Source organism: Myxocyprinus asiaticus, chromosome 10 (assembly GCF_019703515.2).
Source record: "Myxocyprinus asiaticus isolate MX2 ecotype Aquarium Trade chromosome 10, UBuf_Myxa_2, whole genome shotgun sequence".
Lineage (NCBI taxonomy): Eukaryota > Metazoa > Chordata > Actinopteri > Cypriniformes > Catostomidae > Myxocyprinus > Myxocyprinus asiaticus.
Window position 1 is genome coordinate 29,497,541 of NC_059353.1, and position 24,584 is coordinate 29,522,124.

The 24,584-nt window shown below is 39.7% G+C and overlaps 1 protein-coding gene and 1 long non-coding RNA gene across 2 annotated transcripts in view; one reads left to right on the forward strand and one right to left on the reverse strand.

The window, feature by feature from the left end:
• Window positions 1-401: 401 nt before the first annotated feature.
• Window positions 402-24,584, reverse strand: part of LOC127447129 (heparan-sulfate 6-O-sulfotransferase 3-B-like) — a 122,552-nt gene continuing 98,369 nt past the window's right edge. The window contains exon 2 of the mRNA XM_051708737.1: window positions 402-1,116. Coding sequence (XP_051564697.1) covers window positions 402-1,116 — 715 coding nt within the window. The remainder of the gene's footprint in view (window positions 1,117-24,584) is intronic.
• LOC127447157 (uncharacterized) lies at window positions 949-13,451 on the forward strand. The gene is made up of 4 exons (XR_007898341.1): window positions 949-1,070; window positions 7,369-7,771; window positions 12,849-13,045; window positions 13,312-13,451. It is a non-coding gene; the product is annotated as an uncharacterized LOC127447157 (long non-coding RNA).

Sequence of the window (24,584 nt, forward strand, 5' to 3'; positions counted from 1 at the left end):
TATTCCATTCCATAGACAGTCATCTTTGACCTTGCTATTTTAGCACTAGAACATGTTCGGCCTGACCTGCCTCTTATATACTGAAGTCTATTAAACCTTCTTATAATTTTGTGGTGTAGGTTTGTTGTTCCTTCACAAAGACTTTGAGGGTTGCTTGGAAAATAGGCACAGAGCCACTTCTATAATTGTGTTAATGACAGCTGTCAGTAATTTCATTGCAGTCTATATCTACATTGCCATCTAGATTTCATTGCAAAGAAATCAGCAGAAATCTTCTGGCCTGGGAAATGCCCGCCAGCCTCATGACAAAAGAAACTCATTAGATAAAGTTTTCTCTTCCAACTCTTCCACAAGTGGCCCATTATGCTCTCTGTGTCATAGTGTGAGTTTCCCAAGAGGTATCACCAATGGACCACTTGGCTGGCATAGTCTTCAGTTGTGGTGACCTGAGGTTGGTTTTCCTCACTTTGTTGCTTGTTCTGGATGACTCGCCTCTCCCTGAGCCAGCGCCGCTCCTCCCGCCTCTTCAATCTCTCCTCCTGCCGCTCGCGCTGGCGCGTGAACTGGTATCTCTGCACGAACAGGTCCTTGGCAAACTCGTACAACTGCATATCCAGGAAATTCAGTTGTTCTATGCGGCGCCGCATGTCGTTGCGCAGCTCCACATTGGCAGCCCGTGTACTGTTGAGCTGCGTGAAGGCGGAAATAAATCGCAGATGAAAGGTACGCTCAAACAGGAACTGTGTCTTGCGCTGGAACTCAGTCAGACCATAGAAGGCCATGTTCTTTAGGTTGCTCATTGCGCTAGCCAGGAGAATAGAGTTACGTTCGCTCTCGTTCATGGTGGAGAGATTGTAGCAGCCCACGAGACTGAGATCGGCCAGCATGCGCACCTGCCGGTTATTGGCCAGGTTGGAAGGGCAGTCCATGAACTCCTGCAGCCTGACCCCTGACCAGTCGTCTCCACTATAGCAGGTGGGCAGCTCATCCTGTGTGGGTGAGCGCCCATCACACATGTGAAGGGATGTCTTCCAGGTGGCACCACGCTGCACGTGCTTCCATTCACTCAGGTAACGTGACACAGGGTCTCTTAGCATGGTGATGTAGTAAAAGTTCCTGCAACGAAAATCAAAAAGTTAATTCAATTAAATGAAAAAAATACATTTACTTTATAATTTGATTGTGAACAGTAACATCTTTAACAATGCATTAGGTATCATGAGCTAAGAGGGAAGATTTTATTACAGCATTTAATCATCTTGATTCAAATTAATTTACAGTATAAATAAACTATTGTTTACGTTAGTTCAAAATGCATTTCCTAATGTGAACATTAACATCTTAAAATTAATGCAGAAATGAACATTAACCAGGATTAATAAGTGCTGTAAAAGTATTTTTTTCAGTGTAGTTCATGTTAACCACTGCATTAACTAACATATACAACCTTACTGTAAAGTGTTACCTGTTATTGTTTTACTTTCTCTCTATATAGGCCCACATGGTATATGTAAAATAATGTCACATTTTCTTAGCTGATTCTGAGTGAAAATCAGCCAAATGGAATTAAACATTGTAAAATGTGTTCAAATTTGCTGACAAAAACACTCTTATTGGTAGCTAAAAGTAATATTAAATTAGGTACGTGTGTCATTTCTGCACGACTAGCATCACCAAATGGAATTCCAGAAATATTTATTGTTTTAAAAAAATTGTTTTTTTACTCTGCTGCATTAAATAAGTATTTTACACACTTCACCTTAAAAAAAAATAAAAAACGCACAAGGCATGGGGCACGTGAAGAACTTTGTGCAAGACAGTTTTCACATTCTGCTGAGCTTTATGTGGAATTATTTTCTCATAAAAATCTGTGATGACCATGATGACCCTATAAACAAACCTTAGGCTCAACATGTCAGTCATACAATGTAATCCACTTTACAGAGCGGCTGCAAAATGGAACATATTCTTTTTACACACATCACTGCCTCTCATAGAAAGACCATCTTTTCAATCCTTGTAAGCCTGAGGACAGTCACAGAAGGGAGCCTCAGTAGTGCACCATGGAGGACATATGTAGGTTAAATAGTGACATACTGAATAAATTATTTAAAATGCAAGGCCCTGAGAGAACATGACTGAACATGTGACTCTAATGCTAGACAAAGAAAGACAATATGTCTTTTTCAGTACATTTTGCATAACCTAAGACAAAAGCTCACAGAATTTAGGCGTATGGTAAAAATAGAAAGGTAAGAGCAACTATTACACTGAGCCCAATTAATTATTCAGTTGTCATTTACATTTAGTTAATTGTAATTACATTTACAACACTGCTGTAAAAAATACTTGTGATCAATTATATTTTTAGCGGGTTACTCTGTGGCCTCGATGTAGAAAAAAAAAAAAAGGTTTTGAGGCTTTAGTCCATGTTTGTTAGCTGTGAGAGCATCTACAGTATATGCTGATGTAGTCCAAAATGTTGACAAAATAAACTTTTAGCATATATACACAAAATGTAGACTTTCTCTTTTGGTAAAATAGACCAAAAATATTGATGACTCATCAGATACAACAGCACATACAAATTCTTATTGGAAACAATTCACAATAAAGTTCTATTTGTTAACTTTAGTTAATGCATTAGATATATTGAACTAACAATAAAATTATATATTTTTACAGCATTATTAATCTTAGTTAACTGTTCATTGTTAATGTTAGTTCATAATGCATTCACTTATGTTAACGTTTGTTTTTACTACTGTAACCATAGTGTCACCATGGTATTTTGTGGTAAAGTCACACAGCATTAACCACAAAATTAAACATGGTTACTATATTAACACCATATGACTGTAGTAACACCATGGTTAATTGCATTACAGTTTTTCTCGATCAATTTCACACATTTTTCCAAACTCGCGTCACTGCTCTCAAAACAATTAACAAAGCCATCTGAACACTTTGTAATTGCCCTAAACAGATTGCAAATTTTTCTTGATTTTCATCATTTTCTCGAACCACTACACAAAAATTTCTCAGATCCAAGATTCATGCTTTCAAAACAATTAACACAGACAACTAAATTAAAGACATATTCTCAAATGCACGTCAGGTTGTAAAATCCCTTCATATTGATATCTGCTGTGTTAGTAATGCACACAGCAAAGAAAATGCAATTTACTAACTTTTTCACACAACTATCATGACTTAGCAATCTAAAAAGGGTCAAATATCAAAATTCAGAGCAAACAAACAATGAGGAATGTGAAGAAGAGAAAGAACAAGATGAAGAGGTGAAAACTGAGAAGAGGTAGAGTGGGTAAAGTAAGAGGAAATAGGAGGATGAATTGATGAGAAAAGGGGAATGTTTTCTCAGCCTTTTAGGGGTGAGTATTAAGAGTTGAGGAAAGACCAAATGGAGATGCTGTAATGATGGTGAGCAGAGAAAAAGAGGACAACAGGGTGGAAGAGTAAAGAAGACACAGAAGAGGCTCAAATGAACTGAGAGTCCCTCTAATTGATCATGTTATGAATCACGGTCTCTCTGAGACACACAAAGAGTTCAGTCAAATGTGAGCAGATCTACAGTGACTTCAATCTCAACAAAAAAGAAGAGGGAGGAATGGCATTGGTCTGCATGCCACAATCAATGTCCACAGTTACCATGTGTGGTTACAGTGCTGTCTTAGCTTCATACAATCTACTGTAGCAAGACTGCTATTTTTTATTTACATTTTTTATATTCCACAGTAAACTTCCTTACCCTCTTTCTAGAGGCAGAGCAGGAACAACTAAAATTTAGATACATTTTACAAAAACAGGTGGGAAAAGGTCTTTATTTTGAATTTTTATGATAAATGTGTTATTTCAAAAGTAGAGTTGTGTGCCTATAGCTGAAAATGTTATGAATTCAAAAGAGAACACATCTAAAGTTTTGATGTAAGTATTTCGTTTTTATAAATGCATTATCAGAAAAGAATATAGTGCTTCATCATGACATGAAATTTAATTGTTCTGCAAAATTGATTGTCTGTTTCGTCTGTTTTGTGAATTGTTTTGAGAGCATTGATTATAGTTTGGAAAAATGTATAAAATCATTTGAGAAAAACTCTAAAACTATGGCTTCCGCAAAAACACGATCAAAGTTGAGCCATGCAAATCTGTGGCGCAAGTTGATAGGTTCTTTGACTTGTTATCTGTTAGCAATCGGTTTGCTCACATGTGACATGTTAAGCCAATCGGCTTGCATGGTGTAAGCTGATTGGTCCTTTGACTTGTAATCAAGTGGCCAATCAAGTTGCGTCTCTTTGTCTAACTTTGAAATGGCTCAGTTTCGCAGATAAGCCGGTTTCTCTGAAACTCTCCTCCACCCCAGCTTCCACCTGCCTAGATCTGCTACATGGGAATTGTTTGTAATTTCTATTTGTCCAGCAGCATGTTATACATGCTTGATGCAGCATATCTTGCATGTATCTAATTGTTCAGCTCAGCAACATGTCCACATGCTAACTCTGTATGTATGTGTATTTTCTAGCAGTAGCAAGTCTCTGTACTTGCTTTGCAGCAGCAGCGTTAGCAGATCTAGTCCAGAAAAGACCAATATCCTATCAATATATCATAACCACATTAACATGCTAAATCTAGAATTCTCATGATTGAAACATGGTTACTACAATATTACCATAGTAAAACCATGGTTAATTTAACCTGGATCAAACCTTTCTCTCAACACCCCAACTGTCACCCCAAATCACTGCGAGGAAATCAACCTATATATTAATTTGTATTTATTACTATAAGTAGTATTAAAGGAAATTTGGAGTGGAGACAGGAAACAGGATGGGGAAAAGTGGGACAAAAGGCAGAATCGAGCCCGGGTCATCATGAATACAGCACATCTTTCGTTACACCCCACGCCACTGTAGCAACACTGGGGGCGCAGTTTGTCTTCGATTTATGTGTTTCAACTAGACTATTTAAGTGCAAATAGCCATGCTGTGTGGCAGGTGCTTTTTACACCTAATGCAGATAGTCACTCTGGAAAGAAAATGTGTTCATCAGACCATTTCATGTGGTCTTTAAGTAATTTAAATTTGTAATAGTACATATTAACAGGAAGTTACTGTTTAAAGATGCTTCTTCTGCCTCTCTCTCTCTCTCTCTCTCTCAATACAATTCAATTCAATTCAATTCCAATTAGCTTTATTGGTATGACCTTATACAACGTACAGTGTTGCTAAGGCATTGAGTAATAAATGCATTGCAAACATAAAAAAACATATGTATATACAATAACTAAATAATAATGATAATAAAATAAAATACAGAGAGAAATGAGAAAGGGAAGAAAAAGGGAAATTAAAATAGCAGTTTCAATGGAGCTCTAAGATCATGAGGGGTCATCCTCTCTCCCTCATATGATGACAGGAGGACACATACTGCGGTGCCAGACACTCTACTTTCTCTCCCATAAGATACGAGAGTTTGTCTAAATCATTTATGTCCTGGAATTCAGGTAGAATATGAGAGCTATTTGTGTAAAGTAAGTGTTTCTAATTATCTCATATTTACTGCAGTGAGTGAGGAAGTGTAGCTCGTCCTCCATGACTTAGTGTGAACACAGTCTGACTTCTCTGGGTCTCCAGTTCTTTCTGTGGGGCCCCAGATTTCACAGCCATATAGAAGTATAGGTTTGATGATGCTGTCAAAGACTTTCAGCCACAGTTTAATGGGGGGGTTGAATTTAAATAATGATTTTCTTATACTATAATACAGGTGCATCTCAATAAATTAGAATGTCGTGGAAAAGTTCATTTATTTCAGTAATTCAACTCAAATTGTGAAACTCGTGTATTAAATAAATTCAATGCACACAGACTGAAGTAGTTTAATTCTTTGATTCTTTTAATTGTGATGATTTTGGCTCACATTTAACAAAAACCCACCAATTCACTATCTCAAAAAATTAGAATACATCATACGACCAATAAAAAAAACATTTTTAGTGAATTGTTGGCCTTCTGGAAAGTATGTTCATTTACTGTATATGTACTCAATACTTGGTAGGGGCTCCTTTTGCTTTAATTACTGCCTCAATTCGGCGTGGCATGGAGGTGATCAGTTTGTGGCACTGCTGAGGTGGTATGGAAGCCCACGTTTCTTTGACAGTGGCCTTCAGCTCATCTGCATTTTTTGGTCTCTTGTTTCTCATTTTCCTCTTGACAATACCCCATAGATTCTCTATGGGGTTCAGGTCTGGTGAGTTTGCTGGCCAGTCAAGCACACTAACACCATGGTCATTTAACCAACTTTTGGTGCTTTTGGCAGTGTGGGCAGGTGCCAAATCCTGCTGGAAAATGAAATCAGCATCTTTGAAAAGCTGGTCAGCAGAAGGAAGCATGAAGTGCTCCAAAATTTCTTGGTAAACAGGTGCAGTGACTTTGGTTTTCAAAAAACACAATGGACCAACACCAGCAGATGACATTGCACCCCAAATCATCACAGACTGTGGAAACTTAACACTGGACTTCAAGCAACTTGGGCTATGAGCTTCTCCACCCTTCCTCCAGACTCTAGGACCTTGGTTTCCAAATGAAATACAAAACTTGCTCTCATCTGAAAAGAGGACTTTGGAACACTGGGCAACAGTCCAGTTCTTCTCCTTAGCCCAGGTAAGACGCCTCTGACGTTGTCTGTGGTTCAGGAGTGGCTTAACAAGAGGAATACAACAACTGTAGCCAAATTCCTTGACATGTCTGTGTGTGGTGGCTCTTGATGCCTTGACCCCAGCCTCAGTCCATTCCTTGTGAAGTTCACCCAAATTCTTGAATCGATTTTGCTTGACAATCATAAGGCTGCGGTTCTCTCGGTTGGTTGTGCATCTTTTTCTTCCACACTTTTTCCTTCCACTCAACTTTCTGTTAACATGCTTGGATACAGCACTCTGTGAACAGCCAGCTTCTTTGGCAATGAATGTTTGTGGCTTACCCTCCTTGTGAAGGGTGTCAATGATTGTCTTCTGGACAACTGTCAGATCAGCAGTCTTCCCCATGACTGTGTAGCCTAGTGAACCAAACTGAGAGACCATTTTGAAGGCTCAGGAAATCTTTGCAGGTGTTTTGAGTTGATTAGCTGATTGGCATGTCACCATATTCTAATTTTTTGAGATAGTGAATTGGTGGGTTTTTGTTAAATGTGAGCCAAAATCATCACATTTAAAAGAACCGAAGACTTAAACTACTTCAGTCTGTGTGCACTGAATTTATTTAATACACGAGTTTCACAATTTGAGTTGAATTACTGAAATAAATGAACTTTTCCACGACATTCTAATTTATTGAGATGCACCTGTATGTCCTACAGGCTTTGTTAGTCAGATCTTTTATTGCCGAATCCGACCACCCGGACATGGGGAACGGCTGCTGTCCACGAGGCGAGTGGGGACGGGACTCCCCGACCGCCTGGAGTGAGGGAGTCGCTGCCGGGGGCGGAGGAGTGCCCTGCCGTCCCCCGGGAACGCGGAGGGGTCGAGAGAAGACCGCCGTCCTCGGGGGGAGGAGGGAAGCGACTCCCCGACCGCCTGGAGTGGTAGGGCCGCTGCCAGGGGTGGAGGAGTGTCCCCACGGGATGACGGGAATGCGGAGGGGCGTTCTGTCCGCTGGGGGTCGGAGGTCTGACTGCGGTCCGCCCGGGGAGGAGCGGCTGTTGTCCGCCTGAGAGGGTGGAGGAGTGATCAAGGACCACGCAACGGCGCATCAGAGAACCGGTGAGTTTCTTTTTCTCTCTCTCCTCTCTCTCTCTCTGTCGCTCCGTGTTGGCCTTTCCCTCGCCTATTTTGTTTTGTTGTTGTTTTTCCCCTCCTGTCTCCTCCCAAGTCGAGGAAGGCGGGGATGACCCGCCGGCAGTCGGGGCGCAAGGCACGCCCCCCGGAGAGGAAGGGGGTATGTATGTCATGCCGGGGGCTCCCCGGCCTTTCACTTGTTTTGACTATAAAAACTCTGCCAGTACAGTAAGACAAAATACACGTGTTAAAAATACATTCTCTGGAAAAACCTAAATATCTTATGCAGTGTTGTTTCTAAAACAAGATAAATCAAATTGATCTTGTTTTAAGGATTTTTAGATATTTTTACAGGAAAACAATAAAGAATTATTATCAAGAATACAATTTTTGCCCCAATATCAAAGGTCTTACTAGAAAAAAGAAATTATGATCCAACGTGAATTTTCTTGATAAAAAAATATGATCGTGCCTGGTAACATGCATGTAAAATGGCTAGAAATAGCATTTTAGCTTAGCATAAAGCTGACAAATTTCCACAAAGTTTATTTATATTTCTTCTGCTCCAAACTTCAAACTTACTTCTCTGTCTGCTCATGAATGTAACACATCATAAGAAAGTGTTTCACCGCTGTTCAAATGCACTTTGGATCACATCATTTATATGTATAAATGTTTTCTATCTGAAAGGACTAAATATTAAATAAAACAAATGACAATAAAATGCAAAGTAATCCCTTCAGTAATCAAAATACTTTTTTAATGTAACTGTATTCTAATTACCAATTATTTAAATTGTAACTGTAGTGGAATACAGTTATTTATATACATTTAATCCCGTAACATGTATTCCTTTATTCCCCAACCTTGTGGATGAATATAAGGAAGAGTCTGTTATGCCAAACAGAATCGAAGGCCTTTTTGTAGTCAGTGAAGCAGCAAAATATGTTGCCTTGTTTTGTTTGCTGAACATACAGTATTTCTGTATAAGTGAGTGGAGTGTGTAGATATGATTAGTTGTTCTCTGTTTAGGCATGAATCCAATTTGACATTTATTTAGTGTCTTGTATTCTTGAATGAAGTTCACTAATCTGTTATTTATAATGCAACAGAATAGTTTCCCATGGTTGCTGCTTACTCTAATGCCCCTTTAGTTATTTGGGTTGTACTTCATTATTTTTTGAGGGATCTCATCTTTTCAGTCAGTTCATTTAATGATATGGGGGTGTCCAAATGGTTTAATTGATCTTTTATTGTGCGTTCCAGATTATTTTGTTGGGAGGTCAAATGGTTTTGGATGAGGTTTTGTTCATTTTGTGAATAGAGTTTTCCGAAATGTTCTGTCCAGAGTTTTGGGTTACAGATGGGTATGAATTTGACTTTTTTAATTTATCTAAATTGTTTCATAAATCCCAAAAGGAATTTTCCTTGACAGCCTCCTCAATCTTGTTGAGCTTTGCTGTCATATGTTCAGCTCTTTTCCTTCTAGGTAGTGACTTGTATATTTTAAGGGTTTGATGATATGTGGTTCGTGTGTGCTGGTTTGCAGGGTCTCTGTGTTTCCTTGCTTGATGCAGGGCTCACACTGCGATGGGAAGAGAGAGCTCAAGGCATTCGATCGGGTAAGTCCAGCAAGCAATCGAACAGGGAAAAAGAGAACGAGAGTTGGCTCGCACTGCGTTCGAAAGGGAGGACTCACAATGCGATTCGAATGGGAGTCTGTTCTATTGAGAGAGAGAGCTCATGGCATTTGAACAGGTAAGCCCAGCAAGCAATCGAATGGGGAAAGTGAGCACGAGAGTTGGTTGCGCTGCGTTCGAAAGGGAGGGCTCACACTGTCATTCGAATAGGAGACTGCTCTATAGAGAGAGAGAGAGCTCACGACATTCGAATGGGTAAGCCCAGCAAGCAATAGAACAGGGAAAATGAGAATGAGAGTTGGCTCGCGCTGTGTTCGAAAGGGAGGGCTCACACTGCAATTCGAATGGGAGACTGCTGTATGGAGAGAGAGAGCTCACGGCATTTGAAAGGGTAAGCCCAGCAAAATGAGAACGAGAGTTGGTTTGTGCTGCGTTCAAAAGGGAGGGCTCACACTGCGATTCGAATGGGAGACTGCTCTATGGAGAGAGAGAGAGCTCATGGCATTCGAACAGGTAAGCCCAGCAAGTAGTCGAATGGGAAAAAATAAGAATGAGAGTTGGCTCGCATTGCGTTCGAAAGGGAGGGCTCACACTGCGATTCGAACGGGAGACTGTTCTATGGAGAGAGAGAGAGAGAGCTCACGGCATTTGAACGGGTAAGCCCAGCAAGCAATAGAACAGGGAAAATAAGAGCGAGAGTTAGCTCGCACTGCGTTCGAAAGGGAGGGCTCACACTGCGATTCGAATGGGAGACTGCTCTATGGAGAGAGAGAGCTCACGGCATTCAAACGGGTAAGCCCAGCATGCATTCGAACAGGGGCCACTCTGTGTCTGAAATGGAAAACCCATCGATCGCCTCGGAGGGGAGAGCCCATGATATGAGGACGTGGGTGAGCTTGCATGGCATTTGATCGAGGGGGCTATGCTGCGATTCAAACGGAAGGACTTCTGGTTTAAATATATATATATGCACATGTACACGTGCCCACATACGCATATGCATGCACACCCGTGCTTATACGTACGTGTACACGTATGCACGCGTGCATGTAGGATGTATCGAGACGGTGGCAGGTGGTGATGTGAGTGACGGTGACAGGTGGTACTGATAAGGGATTTAGCTGATTAGTGATTGATGAGCTTTCCTGATGTGAAAACGATTGGATCTGATGTAGCTGTGATATGCGTCTGAGGACCAATGACCGAGAGATTGAATTTGTTGTTCTGATAAACCTTTTTGGGCAGCTGTGGTTGCTGCGCTGATACGGAATGAATGACTGGAGTAAAATTTTGCCAGGATGCCAGAATGGAGGAGGACGGATTTAAGGTGCTTTTGAAACCAGAATCTTGAAACTGAGTGGTTATTATCATCGGTGAATAGCGATCAAGAGGGGACTTAATGTGGGAATGTCTATAAGTGAGAAATGATGCGAGACTGGTAAGGTTGGATGGGGGAGGGCAAGTTGAAAATGTAAATCTGAAAATTTAAACCTTTTTAAATTTATCTGTTTTGCTTTGTTTAATGAAGAGTCTGATTGTTTTGTTATCTATAATTTGCAGGTCTGAGAAGGTGGGATGTATTTTGGGATCTAATTGTGTGTTGACAGTGATTTCTGAGCAGCGCAGAAAGCTGAAGAAAGCTTGGATTAACATAGCGTCGAGCATGCGGGCTGTGTTTACAGTTTTTCTCAGTCGATTTTATACATTTCTCCAAACTATAATTAGTGCTCTCAAAATAATTCACACAGCCATAGAAACAGACACTCAAATTTGCAGAAAAAATAAATTTCACTGCATAATGAATCAGTGTATTCTTTTCTGATAATGTGTTTATTCGAATTAAATACTGATATCAAAGCAATAGATGTGTTCTCTATTAAATTCATAGCATGTTCAGCTATAGACACACAACTCTACTATTGTATTAACACATTTATCATAAAAATCCACCATAAAGACTTTTTTCCATGTGTTTTCATAAAATGTCTCTAAATTTCTAGTTGTCCCTGCTCTTCCTCTTCCAATGCCATTCCTCCCTCTTCTTCTTTTTTGTTGAGACTGAAGTCACTGTAGATCTGCTCACATTAGGCCAAACACCGTGTGTCTTAAAGAGACCATAATTCATAACACAATGAATTAGAGGGACTCGCAGATCATTTGAGCCTTCTTTACTCTAATCTTCCACCCTGATGTCCTCTTTCTGTTCACCATCATTACACCATCTCCATTTTGTCTTTCCTGAAGTCTTTCCATGCACACACCTGAAAGAACTGAGAAAACTTTCCCCTTTTCTTATCACTTCTTCCTCAGATTTTCTCTTTCTTTACACACTGTACCTCTTCTTCTTCTTCCTCATTGTTTGTATGCTGTGAATTTTCATATTTTACCCCTTTTTTAGATAAGAGTCATGATAGTTGTGTGAAAAATTTAGTAAATTGCATTTTCTTTGCTGTGTGCATTACTAACACAGCCGATATTAATATGAAGGGATTTGGCAACCTGACATGTGCATTTGAGAATATGACTTTAATATAGTTGTCTGTGTTAACTGTTTTGAAAGCATGAGTTTTGGATCAGAGAAATTTGTATGTAGTGTTACGAGAAAATGAGGAAAATCAAGAAAAATGCACAATCTGTTTAGGACAATTACAAAGTTTTCAGATGGCTGTGTTAATTGTTTTAAGAGCAGTGATCTGAGATATGCATAAAATCGGTCAAGAAAACCTGTAATGAATGGTAACCAAGGTGGAGGTTTGTTAGATATTTTGTTAAAATGTTGATGGTTAGAGCCATTCTGGTGTGCGGGTTGAGATTTTTTTATTCCTTTAATGAGCAGAGAAATTTGGGGGTTATTGATTGCTGGGGCTGACTTGCCGAATATTAATTTGTGGAAGAAATGTACGCCGCTCAGATAGCCTTTGATGGTACCTGGTTGAATGCCTTTGAATTGATTTAGAAATGAAATAAAAAATTTAAAGGATAATAAGGAAAAAATTGGGAACTGCAGCTTATAAGTTTGTTTGAAGCTTTTTCAGGCTGTCCAGTAGGTTTGGAGAGTTCTCGTGAGACTGCTCGAATTATGGAGTCGAGTGATGCAGTGAGAAGTTGTTTGAGGGGATGGTCTATAGGAATCTCAGCTCCGAACAGGGAGGTACCGGGATCAGAGTCGAGTCCACTTCTGGAGCTAAAGCTCTGAATTTCTGAAAGTAAAAGCGGGAAAGTGAGTCAACAATTTGGTTCTTTGATCCTGGCATGTGTCTAGCAGAGATAATGAATTGGTTACAGGCTGAAATCAAAATTAGACGTCTTAGAAATGGCATGATTTCAAGGGCACGAAAATGGCCCTTGTTGATGCAATGAACTATAGCCTGATTATCGCAATGGACTATGATGCTTTTTGAAGTCCATTTGTTTCCCCACAGAAAGGCTGCGACCATGATGGGGTATAATTCATGCAGGGCTGAGGAATCTGCTGATTGTGGAAGGCTGGTGAGCTCTGGGGGCCAGGTGGATGCGAACCAGTGACCTTGGTAGAATCCCTCGAAACCGATGGACAGGGCGGCATCGGTGAAAAGTTGGATGTCTTCAGGGAATGAGAGGCAGTCCTTGTAAAAAGAAGGTAAGTCTGTTCCATTGTTTTAGGAATGTTAACATTAGCTGGAAGTCACCACAGCAGTATGGGTTTAGGGTTATTGTGTCGTTTAGTGCAGCGACGGATGAGGCGAGGGTGAGGAGGTGTGAGATGAAGGGACTTCATTGGGGAATGATGCGCATAGCAAAACTGAGATGCCCGAGGAGGAAGAGGAGCTCTCATTTAGAGCAGCTTTTGTTAGGTAGGAGGTTGGAAATGATTATGATTATCCTGTCGATTTTCTCTTTTGGCAGGGAGGCTTGAAAGACGTCTGTATTGAGAATGATATCTAGGAATTCGATGGATGAAGAGGGACCTGCTGTTTTCTCATGGGAAATTGGAATTCCTAAATCGGCAAAAAGTTTCTGGACTGTACAGAGATGGGCAGCGGGAGGGGCGTCGGGGGGCAAGTTGAAGAGGAAATCATCTAGTAGGTTAATTAAGTGGGGAATGGAGTAGTTATTTGACAATATCCAGTAGATAGCTTCAGACAATAAGTCAGAAACCGAAAGTAAGGAGGATGGAAAAATAATAATTCTATCGCCAGCGAACACCAAAAAGATGCCAGAAAGCAGGATGGATGGGCATTATTTTAAACGCTGAAGTGATGTCGACTTAAACAGGCTTCTTTTCTGACATTTTTTATCATTTGGATGGCTTGGTCGATGCTGTGGTAGTGGAGAGAGAATTCTTCAAGCTTTTGAATTAAGCTGTTAATGCTTGAGTATTGGGATTCGTGCGGGGCCGAAAGATCAATAATTATGCGTTTTTTGCCTGATAATATTTTGGTCGCTTCCCCGAGAGGGCTGATACGGAAGGTTTTGAAAGGGGGGCTTTGCAAGTTCTTTAGCAAGAGAAAAAATATTGACAGGAGTGCTGAGATATATTTTAAGATTTTTATTTTTGAAAGGTTTCAATACAGGGCAGATAGGCGGGCATGCACGCCACCGCAATGGGAACAGACATGTAAGAAATGACAGCGTTGCCTAGAGCAACCAAACTCATTGAAATTGTTGCAAACTTGTCCACCGGTTGAAACTCTTACTACCCTTCCTCTGAAATCACGATCTGTTTGATCGAGCGGGGGGGGGGTTGTTGGAGGGGCGTGGGACAAAGCTGGTAGAGTTTTTGGATATTTGGGCTGACTGAGTGGGAAGGTTAGAATTTATGAGAGGGCATAGTTCAGTTTGATGGTCTGATGATCTACATACAGTGCAGGAAATGCTGCAGCAGCACAGAAAAACTCTGTTAAGGAGATCTAAGTTGAGGGCTCTCCAGTATGGACACCGGTTCCACTGCGCTACTCGAACAGCGCATTTGGCAGAGAACAATTTATGGTAAGTGTAGAAATGACTGCCACCAGAAGAGAGAGAGAGCTCTGCAATGATCGCCATGTAATCATTTAGTTTGCGTCGTCTTTGTGGAAACACAGAGCAAATAACTTCTATATAACAGCTAAACGAAATACAGAATTCTGCCAAGGAGAGCATACGAGTGGAGATGATTTTTGTGTTTTTTAGCATTACTGAAAAATCGCCGCAATCTAAAAGGCATTGGGGCTCGTTGGTGGGGTAGAGAAAGAGGAGGATAGAAAGGTCTATATCTGCACCTGACAAAATCTAGGTCCGGTGATTATTGGACACTTGCGGAGGCTCCATGGCTGCGGCATTTGGGGGAATGGCTAGGGGCATAGCTGTATAGAGGGTGAAAGTAGGAGGGTGGGCTGTTTGAGGCCCGTCGAGAAGGAGTGGGGGTGGAGCCGGCGCTGAAGGCAGAGACATCCTCACACCTGGGGCGGCTCCAAAGGCAGGACAAAGTGAGGGGGAGAAGCTGGAAAAGGTAAACATTGGGCTGGAGCGTTTGTCGTTTACGGAAGCAGCCTCACACTCAATTCCGCTCTGAAAGCCCAAGGGTAGGACAGGAGGAGAGAGCTGGGGAAGGCTGGTTGAGGAGAAGGATTTAGAGCCTCTGAGGTTGGTGATACTCCGAGCGGTGGCGGCAGGCAGACTCCTGCATCAGGGTGCCTGGTGGTTGGGTGCGAAGTAAGCGGAGGCTGGAATGGGAGAGGAAGGAGAGGTGGTGGCTTGCTAGGCGCTTGACCTGATGCCGACGCCATGCTGGCTGAAGGTCTTTTATGGGATGGAAGTTTGGTGAGGGAGAAATGGCCTGTATCTGAAAACCCGGAGTATTGTGAGCAGTCGGGGTGTTTGTGAGCTGGAGCGTCGCGTCTAGAGGAATGGGTAGAAGGTAAGGATTTGGCTATCATGTTTTCAGGGGTTTTAGAGGTAGAGGGAATGTCATGTTGGGAAGAGATGTATAAATCATATAATTGGTTTTACTTAGCCTGCAAGAAATGTGGATGTTAGAAGCGGCTAGAGCGTGGTGAAGTTTGTTAACTGTCCATTTTGAAATTACATGTATAGTTGGGCGGTCAGCAGAAGTTGAAGATCTGAGTGATCTGGATGGTGGAGGAGAGGGCTGATTCCTACGTCTTGGTGTGCGGGTTGCTGAGCAAGAAGCTCTGCGTCCTTGGCTTGGAGCAGCCGGATCGATAATGCCTTTGGACAGAGAAGTGTCTTTGCTGGGATCGGATAGCTGTCATATTTGACCCACTTGTCTTTAAGTTTAGATTTGTAATTGGAGTGGATATCAAATTTGCTTCCAAGTTTCAGAGCGAGAATATTCAGAGGGTGTGATACAGCAGGGGTTTGATTTGCGAAGAGTGCTTTATATTTGATAGATTCTGGATCAGATTGTTTGAGGTGATGCCAGAATTGTACAACTCTTTCCTGAATTTCAATGCTTAAGGGGTATAGACCTAATTCAGCCCTACAGGCACTATTTGATGTGCTTCTATGTACACCTAAAATGTTTTTTGCAAATTCCAGTTGCATTTTTTCTATTGAAGTTTTATCCCAATGGTGAAAATTTGTCATGGGTCCCTATATTTCACATCCATATAGTAGTATTAGTTTTAATATAGAATTATATAATTGTGTCCAAATTGTAATTGGTAATTTTATTTGGCTGAATTGCGATTTGATGGCATAAAATGCCCCCGAGCCTTTTCACCCAATGTTTTTTCAGCCCGGTTTAATCCTCCAGATGCACTTATTTCAACGCCCAGATAACTGTAGGTGGAGCTGTGTTGTAGGACCTCTCCTCTGTAAGTGAACTGTAATTGGTTTCCCTGAGACCTGGTCTTCTTCTGGAACAACATTATTCTGGTTTTATCCAGGTTGACTGAGAGTGCCCAGTCGTGATAATACTATTCCAGCGGGGTAAGCCACTGTTGAAGCCCCTCCCCTGTTCTGCATACAGCAGACTCTTAACTTCAGTGTCATGTAGTGTGAGGCCAGGGATGCTGGACCGCTCCAGAGCTTCTGCAAGATCATTTATATAGATATCGAATAGAGTTGGACTCCACGGCCCTGCTGGAAGAATGCAATTCTCTGATTTCCCATTTTTACTGCACATTTACTCTTCGCATACATGGATTGTATAATATTAAATATTTTCCCACCAATGCCATTTTGTAGGAGTTTGTAAAGTAAACCATCATGCCAAATTGAGTCAAATGCTTTTTTTAAATCTACAAAGCCTGCAAATATTTTCCTATGTTTGCCCTTGATGTTTTTGTCTATTAGGATATGGAGAGAACAGATGTGATCTGATGTGTGTTGTTTTGGTAAAAAGCCAATTTGTGATTTATTTAGGATTTTGTGTTTTGTAAGGAATTATATACTGCAGAATAACTTCCCTAGGGCATTACCCACACAAATACTGCGATAATTATTGGGGTAAAATGTATCTTCTTTTTTTGTATATAGGAGTGATCAGTCTTTCAGACCAGATTTCAGGGAAGATACCAGACCATAAAGTCAAATGAAATAATTTAACTAGAGCTTGAATTATGTTGTGGCTGCTGTATTTAAGCATTTCATTACTAATGCTGTCTTGTCCAACTGCTTTCTTTAATTTAACATCTTTAATATGTTCTTTTATTTCTGACAGCATTATATATGTATCCAAAGTGTTTTGATCATTTTTTATTGTTTTCATTAAATCTTACAGTTTTTCCTTTGTTTTTTTGGGACTGGTTGAGGTCTGTTGGTTAAATTTTTTGAAATAGCTTTTCAAATGTTGGTGTTTTGGAGTGGTGTTTCATATTTGGGTCTTTAAATTTTTTTTATATAGATTCCAAAATGTGTTTTGGTCTATTGACTGATCAATTTCATTAATTTTAACTTTAAAATAGTTCTCCACTGGCTGCCGGATGATGCATGTATCAAATTCAAGGCTCTGATGCTGGCATGCAGAACAGTCACTGGGTCTGCTCCAGCATACCTAAAATAATTTATGCAGAGCTAAGCGCCCACTAGAAGCCTGTGGTCGGCTAAGGAATGTCACCTTGTTGTACCAACACAAAGAGGCACCAAAACACTTTCCCGGACTTTCGGCTTCATCATACCATGATGGTGGAATGACCTTCCCAATTTCATCCGTGAAGCTGACTCACTCTCTGTCTTCAAAAAATGACTAAAAACACATCTTTTCCATGAGCACTTAACCAGTCATTAATAAAAAAAAAAATTAAAAAAACATTTTGTTGCACTTTTAATCTGTTTTGAATACTATTCTGATGCTAGTGAAACTTTGTAGTATGGCACTTTTCATACCACTGTCTCCTTAAGATGATTCGCTTTTGTTTTCCTCTTTTGTAAGTCGCTTTGGATAAAAGCGTCTGCCAAATGAATAAATGTATATGTAAATGTTCTCTCTTTTGTTGCTTATGCGTCTTTTGTACTTTTTCAGGCAGTTTGAGTAAGTGAGCCTTGTCATCTGATTGGCTGGTTCTTTATGTTTTTTGTTGGCAAGTTGTCTTAGTTCTATCTCAGACATTTACATTCATTATCGAACCAGAGAGCATTTTTGATTTTTCATTGATATGTTTTATGTTTGTTTGGTTGTCTAGTGTTAGATAAAATGGCCAATGTTTCAAATATGTAATTAATTTTGTCTGTTGCTGAATTTATTCCATTTACCTCTGGGGGGAAATTAGTAGACATGAAATCATCTAACATATGTATTATTATAGAGTTGTTCATGTTATCTTTGTGTTTTTCAATGTTTGATTAGTTCCATTTGAGTTTGATTTTCAATGGAAATAATTGTTCAGATTCTTGAGGAGGAGTCTTGGTCTACTGGTTTGATTGTTTTAAGACGAGCACTGTTTGACAGTGATCAGAAATTGGGAGTTGAGATCTGACTGTAAACGCATTGATGAAGTTTGGATTAATGTCTGTAATTGAATAATCAACCACACTATCCCCCAATGTGGAGCAGTATGTACATCTACAGTGCGAATCTTCTCTGATTCTACAATTTATTATGTAAAGCTCTCTCTCTCTCTCTCTCTCAATTCAATTCAATTCAAATTAGCTTTATTGGCATGACTGTATACAATAAACAATGTTGCCAAAGCATTCAACAGAAAACAAAACAAAGAGAAAAAAAAACAAAGAAAAAAAAACATGTATTACATACATTAAAAAGTCAAATAATAAAGTATTAATAATAATAACAATAATAATAAGTATACAGGTAAGTGCACAAAATGTAAAGAAAAGTAACTAGAGAACAATGAGTAATAGTAAATTAAACTGACACTTTCAGTATTTAGTGAGGGATCACCCTCTCTCCCTCAGATCATGACAAGAAGACACATACTCTGCTACTAAATCTATACATTCAGCCTTCTCTCCTAGAACATATGAAAGTTTCTCCACATTGCTCAGTCTGCTGAATTCAGGCTGTATCTGTCCTATGACTTTAAAATATGTGTGTCTGACGGTCTCATATTTACTGCACTCAGTGAGGAAGTGAAGTTCATCCACTATGACTCCTTGAGTGCAGTGTGAACACAGTCTGTTCTCTCTGGGTCTTCAGCTCTGTCTGTGCTGACCCGTCTCTACAGCCAGACTGTGCTCACTCACACCATACTTCGTCAGAAGCTTCCTGTGACAGTAGTCTTTGATTTTGGTCAGATATGATACCAATTTATATTCTGTCTTAATTTTTTGGAAATAGGTTAATTTGTTTATTTCTTTGAGTTTTCTTTGCCAATGATGAATATATTCGTCTTGAGTCATGTTTTGAATTTGTTTTAATTTTGCCTGCCTGAATTGAATTGATACATTCAGTTGAAGTTTGTCCACTAAATACTGTAAAGGGTCACTCTCTAGGTGTGCTGCTCTGTGTATAAACACACAGTGATGGTGATTTTCTAGGGAAGAGTCTGACAGGTGTGAATGTCAGTCAAGAGAGGGAATCTGCCCAGTTCTGCCCTACAGCCCAGGTTAGAAGCACTTCTTTGAACTCCCAGGATATTTTTACAAAATTCTAGGTGGAATGTTTCAGTTGAACTTTTTTCCCAGGTTTCATAATTTTGTTTATATTTGGGTCCCCAGATTTCACTACCATACAGAAGGATGGGTTTGATGGCACTGTCAAATATTTTCAGCCACAGTTTGACTGGGGGGGTTAAATTTGAATAATATTTTTCTTACACTGTAAAATGCCTTACGAATTATGTCTGTTAGGTCCTTTAAAGCCATGTCATATTGTCCAGAAGCCGAGATTGTCAGACTTAAATAATTGTAACTGGTAACATGGCTAAGAATTTCTCCCCAAATGTAAAAACATATTTTTTGTCATTAAGATGTGTTTTCTTTTGAAAAATTATGACTTTAGACTGACTTTTGTCCATGTTTATTGGTAAGGCCCAGTTACTACAGTAATTTTCTAGAATTGAGAGGCTTTCACGTAATCCCTCTTCAGTAGGTGAGAGCAGCAGTAGGTCGTCTGGGTATAGAAGACATTTGATTTTTCTGTCCTTTAGTGTGAGTCCATGGCTAAAAGAGTTTTGAAGCATAGTGGCCAATTCATTTATATAAATATTAAATAAAGTTGGGCTTAGGCTGCAGCCTTGACGAACTCCCTTATTCTGGCAGAAATATTCAGATCTTTTGTTGTTTATTTTAATGTAGCATTTGTTGTCTTTGTACATGTCCTTAATTAAATCATAAACCTTTCCTCCTATTCCACTCTAAATCAGTTTTAGTAAGAGTCCGTTATACCAAACTGAATCAAAGTTTTTTTTTTTTAAATCAATGAAGCAACCAAATATTTTTCCTTGTTTTGTTTGGTGGACATGTTTGTGTATAAGTGTGTTCAGTGTGCAGATATGATCAGTTGTTCTCTGTTTTGGCATGAATCCAGTTTGTCAGTTGTTTAAAGTAATTTGTTCTTGGAGATAGTGGACTAATCTGTCATTCATTATACAACAGAATAGTTTGCCAAGGTTGCTGCTCACTGAAATGCTCTCTCTCTCTCTCTCTGTCTTTCTCTCTCTCTCTCTCTCCCTCTCCTTGTGCTTCTCTGTCTCAGTAAGATTTCAAGGGCTTTGACCAAGACAGTTTGTGTTTTCCAGTAATCTGGGATTTATGTAATTCCAGTCAGCCTGAGATCTACAGGATTTGTATTACACCAATAGCTTGATAGTGAACATTAAGGTCAGTTGAGGTGTGAAGTATGTAATTTCCACCCCAGATGTTAGTGCTATGCTAATAGCATTCCCATTCACCTCAATGGCAGTTGCTCGGATGGTATTTGTCCACATGGAGGTACTCAACCCGAAACCGATTACTTCACTCATGGGCACTCATTTCCAGAGACCATTTTTGGAGCCAATCACCTGAGCCGGAAATGGCATGTGACTAATCACTTTGGAGCTGCAGGAAAATTGTGTCCTGACAATACTGATTGGCTGATAGAATCACAAGATCAAAAGCCCTCCCAACCCCTTCACTAGCGACTATCCTGACGGTGCATGAACTGTGAACAAAGGCAGAAGGCAGGGAAAAATACACAGTTAGTCCTTCCAAAAAATTTGGTAAATCACGGATTCTTTTAAATGGCCATCAAAGGAAAAACGGCACACAGTTAGTCCCGCCCCAAACTCACGCCATTAGTCAGAAGTTACATGTCAAACTGCTTAAGCGATAAGACCACACATATTTTGAGGAAAATCAACCTTTGAAGAGCTTACTTATATATGTCTCTGCACATTAAACTGGTACAGGAGAAAAGATTAAAAAAAATAATAATACATTCATCACCTTTTAATTGCTAGTGGGGAATAAATGAAACTGCTAAGGATTCAGTGAACAAGAATTAATATAAAGATGATATTCATATTTATAAATGTCTCACTGGAAATTCAGTCGTTGCATTACATGATGATTATATTGTGTGGGTGGGTCTAATGCACACACACATACAATATAGAGGGGTGTCAGGCAGTAGGGTGTGATTAGAACCCTGACAGCAGCAGCTGTATCCAGCTCTTCTTGCAGAGTGGGTGGAGTGTAGACACTCTCTCATTATCCTGTCCAAGGGACACAAACACATGCAGAAAGCTGTGTCTGAACAAGCCAACTACAAAAAGGTCATGGTGAGCACTATCAGTGTCACAGTATATTAGACTCAAATGGCTCCAGCTCAAGCCTTTACTTCAGTCAAGAAAAACCTGTGGCATCTGGTATATAGGCAGAGCTTCAGCCAGCTTGATGATATCTGTTTGTCAACCTGAAGCCTACGAGCATTCCACAAAGTACCCATACCTCTCCAAAAAATGCTACTGAACAACTGGGAGATGACTTAGAATGTACTTACTCTCTGAACTTTCTTGTTAATGTAATGTAATGTCCCTGGATGTATTTTAAATGTTTTTTTTTTTATTTCTGATCATTTGTTTGTATTTTATCGTAAGACATATTCAGTGTGGTAACATTGTATTTGTTTTGGTTGTGTATTTTGGGGTGGGAATGTTTATTTTTGCATGTCTGTTTCTCCCCTGGCTTTTCTCCTCTCTCTTGTTCTCCTTCTCACTCTAATTACTACCAGGTGAGAGCACTAATGAGGAGTTCTCTTGATTGGTCTGGCTGTGAGATGATGGAGGATCATCGAAAGCTTCATTCCCTGTCTCCCCTCTTCTGTGTAGGGTTGTATCAGCTGTGTGTAAGTGCTCATGTAAGTTGGGATGTAATGTGCACACTAAGGGCTCAGTAACTACTAGTTAGTGCATAATTTGGTTGTACCACCTGTTCTTAAGGTAAGACTTAACTAGTAGGACATAAGCTCTTGGTAAAGTAATGTTTTTGCATAATATTGTTTACTTGTATTGATCAATAAGCAGCCTTCATATTTGTACACAAGTGTTAAAAAGCCGTGAATTTCAGTTTGATCTTGTTACTGTTGACCTTGTTTACTTGCATAACTGTCAGCTGTAACTATATATTCCCATTAAAATGTGTCAAAAGTAGATTTGATAAATGGTATATTTGCCCTGTGTAAGTCGCACTATATTTTTTTTATAATGTATGAGTCTCTAAAATAAGGGGTGATAAATACTAGTACAACAAGCTGAAGAAACTGATATTAATATATCCTATTTATTTTGAATGTGTTGAAACTTGACACTGGGCAACCCACCCTGAAAAGTGCACCATTTGAACGGTTTCATGCTGAAGAGCTGGGGGTTTCCCAAACTGTTACTCCTGGTCGGAGGCTTCCATAAATATTTAGTTTATACGTAGGGTTACATTCTACCTGAGTTTAATGGTGCAACGCTCAAATATTTAGTGCGTAAATTGTGACTTGGTGCCCATTTACACCCCAACTAGGCTAAGTTGTAACTTGTGTATAGCTGGTGCAACTGGCCCCTGTTTAAGATGTGTTACTCTTGTTGTGTATCACATGAGATTGTGTTTGTGCCTATTGAGTGAACTGTTGTTAAAAGGTATTGTCCTAAGTTGAATGTGCCTTGGATTGATTACTTGGGAGCTTTTGTAGGGAAGTGGGTGTCATTTTGTTTAATACCGGGTTCTCTTCCTTTTGGATGGAAAGGGAGTTGGAGTACATTTATTTTCATATTCTTTTGTAGGAATGTTAGTTGACTCCCCTTTAGGAATTAGTGAACTTGTTGTTTTGGCCTTTGCACCCTCAAGCCTTTTTGCCTCATTTATTATCAAATAAATGCTCTTATTTTGCTTTCCAAAAACTTGACTATTTGAGTGCTGGGACTGAAGAGAAACAAAACATTCTTGTTACGGTTTTCCCAACCTAGACTGGGATGAATTATAACCTAATGTTGAACCCAAAAATGAAGTTTGTCATTTACTCGATTTGTAACATTTCGAACTTTGTGTAATAGACCAAGTCATTATTTGCTGAGTTTTACAAGACACCCCATAATGGCATTTGTCACAGACATCAAACCTGATGTCTGTGAATAAAGACTTAAAATATAGTGCATTAGTTGAATGGAATACTTTTATGGTGCGTTTTGTCCTTTTTGAAACTTGACTGTCTTTGGTCACGGTATGATTTCATTGTTCACGCTGCTATTTTTCTTGCATTCTTTAAGGCATTTCTAGTTGACTTCTCTGAAAGTCATATGGGTATGTATGACATGAATGGTGAATAGTAGATGACAGTGTCTTGTTTTTATTTTTTATTTTTTTTTTTTGGATGAACTATTCCCTTAATGTTTGTCCTAAGCAAAAATAGCACAGCCTTTAATCTCAAGTAGATCAAGGCAATTAAGTTCCTTGAGGTTTACCAAATGTCTGAAATCAGAACCCCAGTGTATTTGAGAGAGTGGAACAATGTGTCTCAATATCACGCTGTCAACAACTGGAGGCAATATGCCAAGCACAGCACGAGATTTGACGGAGTGCAGTAACTACAGAAGTTAAAACCAGTGAGACTGAAGAGATAAAATGTCACGGCATTCTTGAGTGACACGTACACAACTCCAGAGTATCTGCTATCACTGGACATGTTCAAACCACTGTTGACCCTTTCAATATTTCTGCCTTGAAATGTGAACATTAAAATGCTACAGTAGTAATCTTACATATGCCTCCCCTAGAGATTCAAAAGAGATCACCATAACACAAACTGGGCACTGAAATTTCAATTTAAACATTTCTCATCTGATTCTTCTAAAACTAAATTATCTAATTTATGCTATTCTTATTTTATAGCTCCATTCCATACTCTCAAGGCCTGTTCACACTAAAGGTTTTTTCAGTGCGATTCTTTGTTCCGAATGGGCTTTTGAACTGTAATAATGGATACTGATGGTGCTATTCACAGCAGGTCCGACAAATCGTCTGCTGCCGACTGCAATTACAACTGCCTGACCAATGAGAGAGTCGCTGCAGCTGCTCAATCCAGCATGTTGGTGGTGCTTATCAACTAGCAAATGCAGACATTGGATGTGCAGCTGATACACACTCAAAAGTATATACTTATAAATAGTTGCATGAACCCTTTGTACTGCAAACATGGTCTTTTTTTTTTTGTTTTTTTTTTTGTCTTAATGTACATTAATATGTAGGCCAATATCAATGTCCCTGTATATTCTCAAGGTTTGGCTATTTGTTTGTACTAAGCCTGT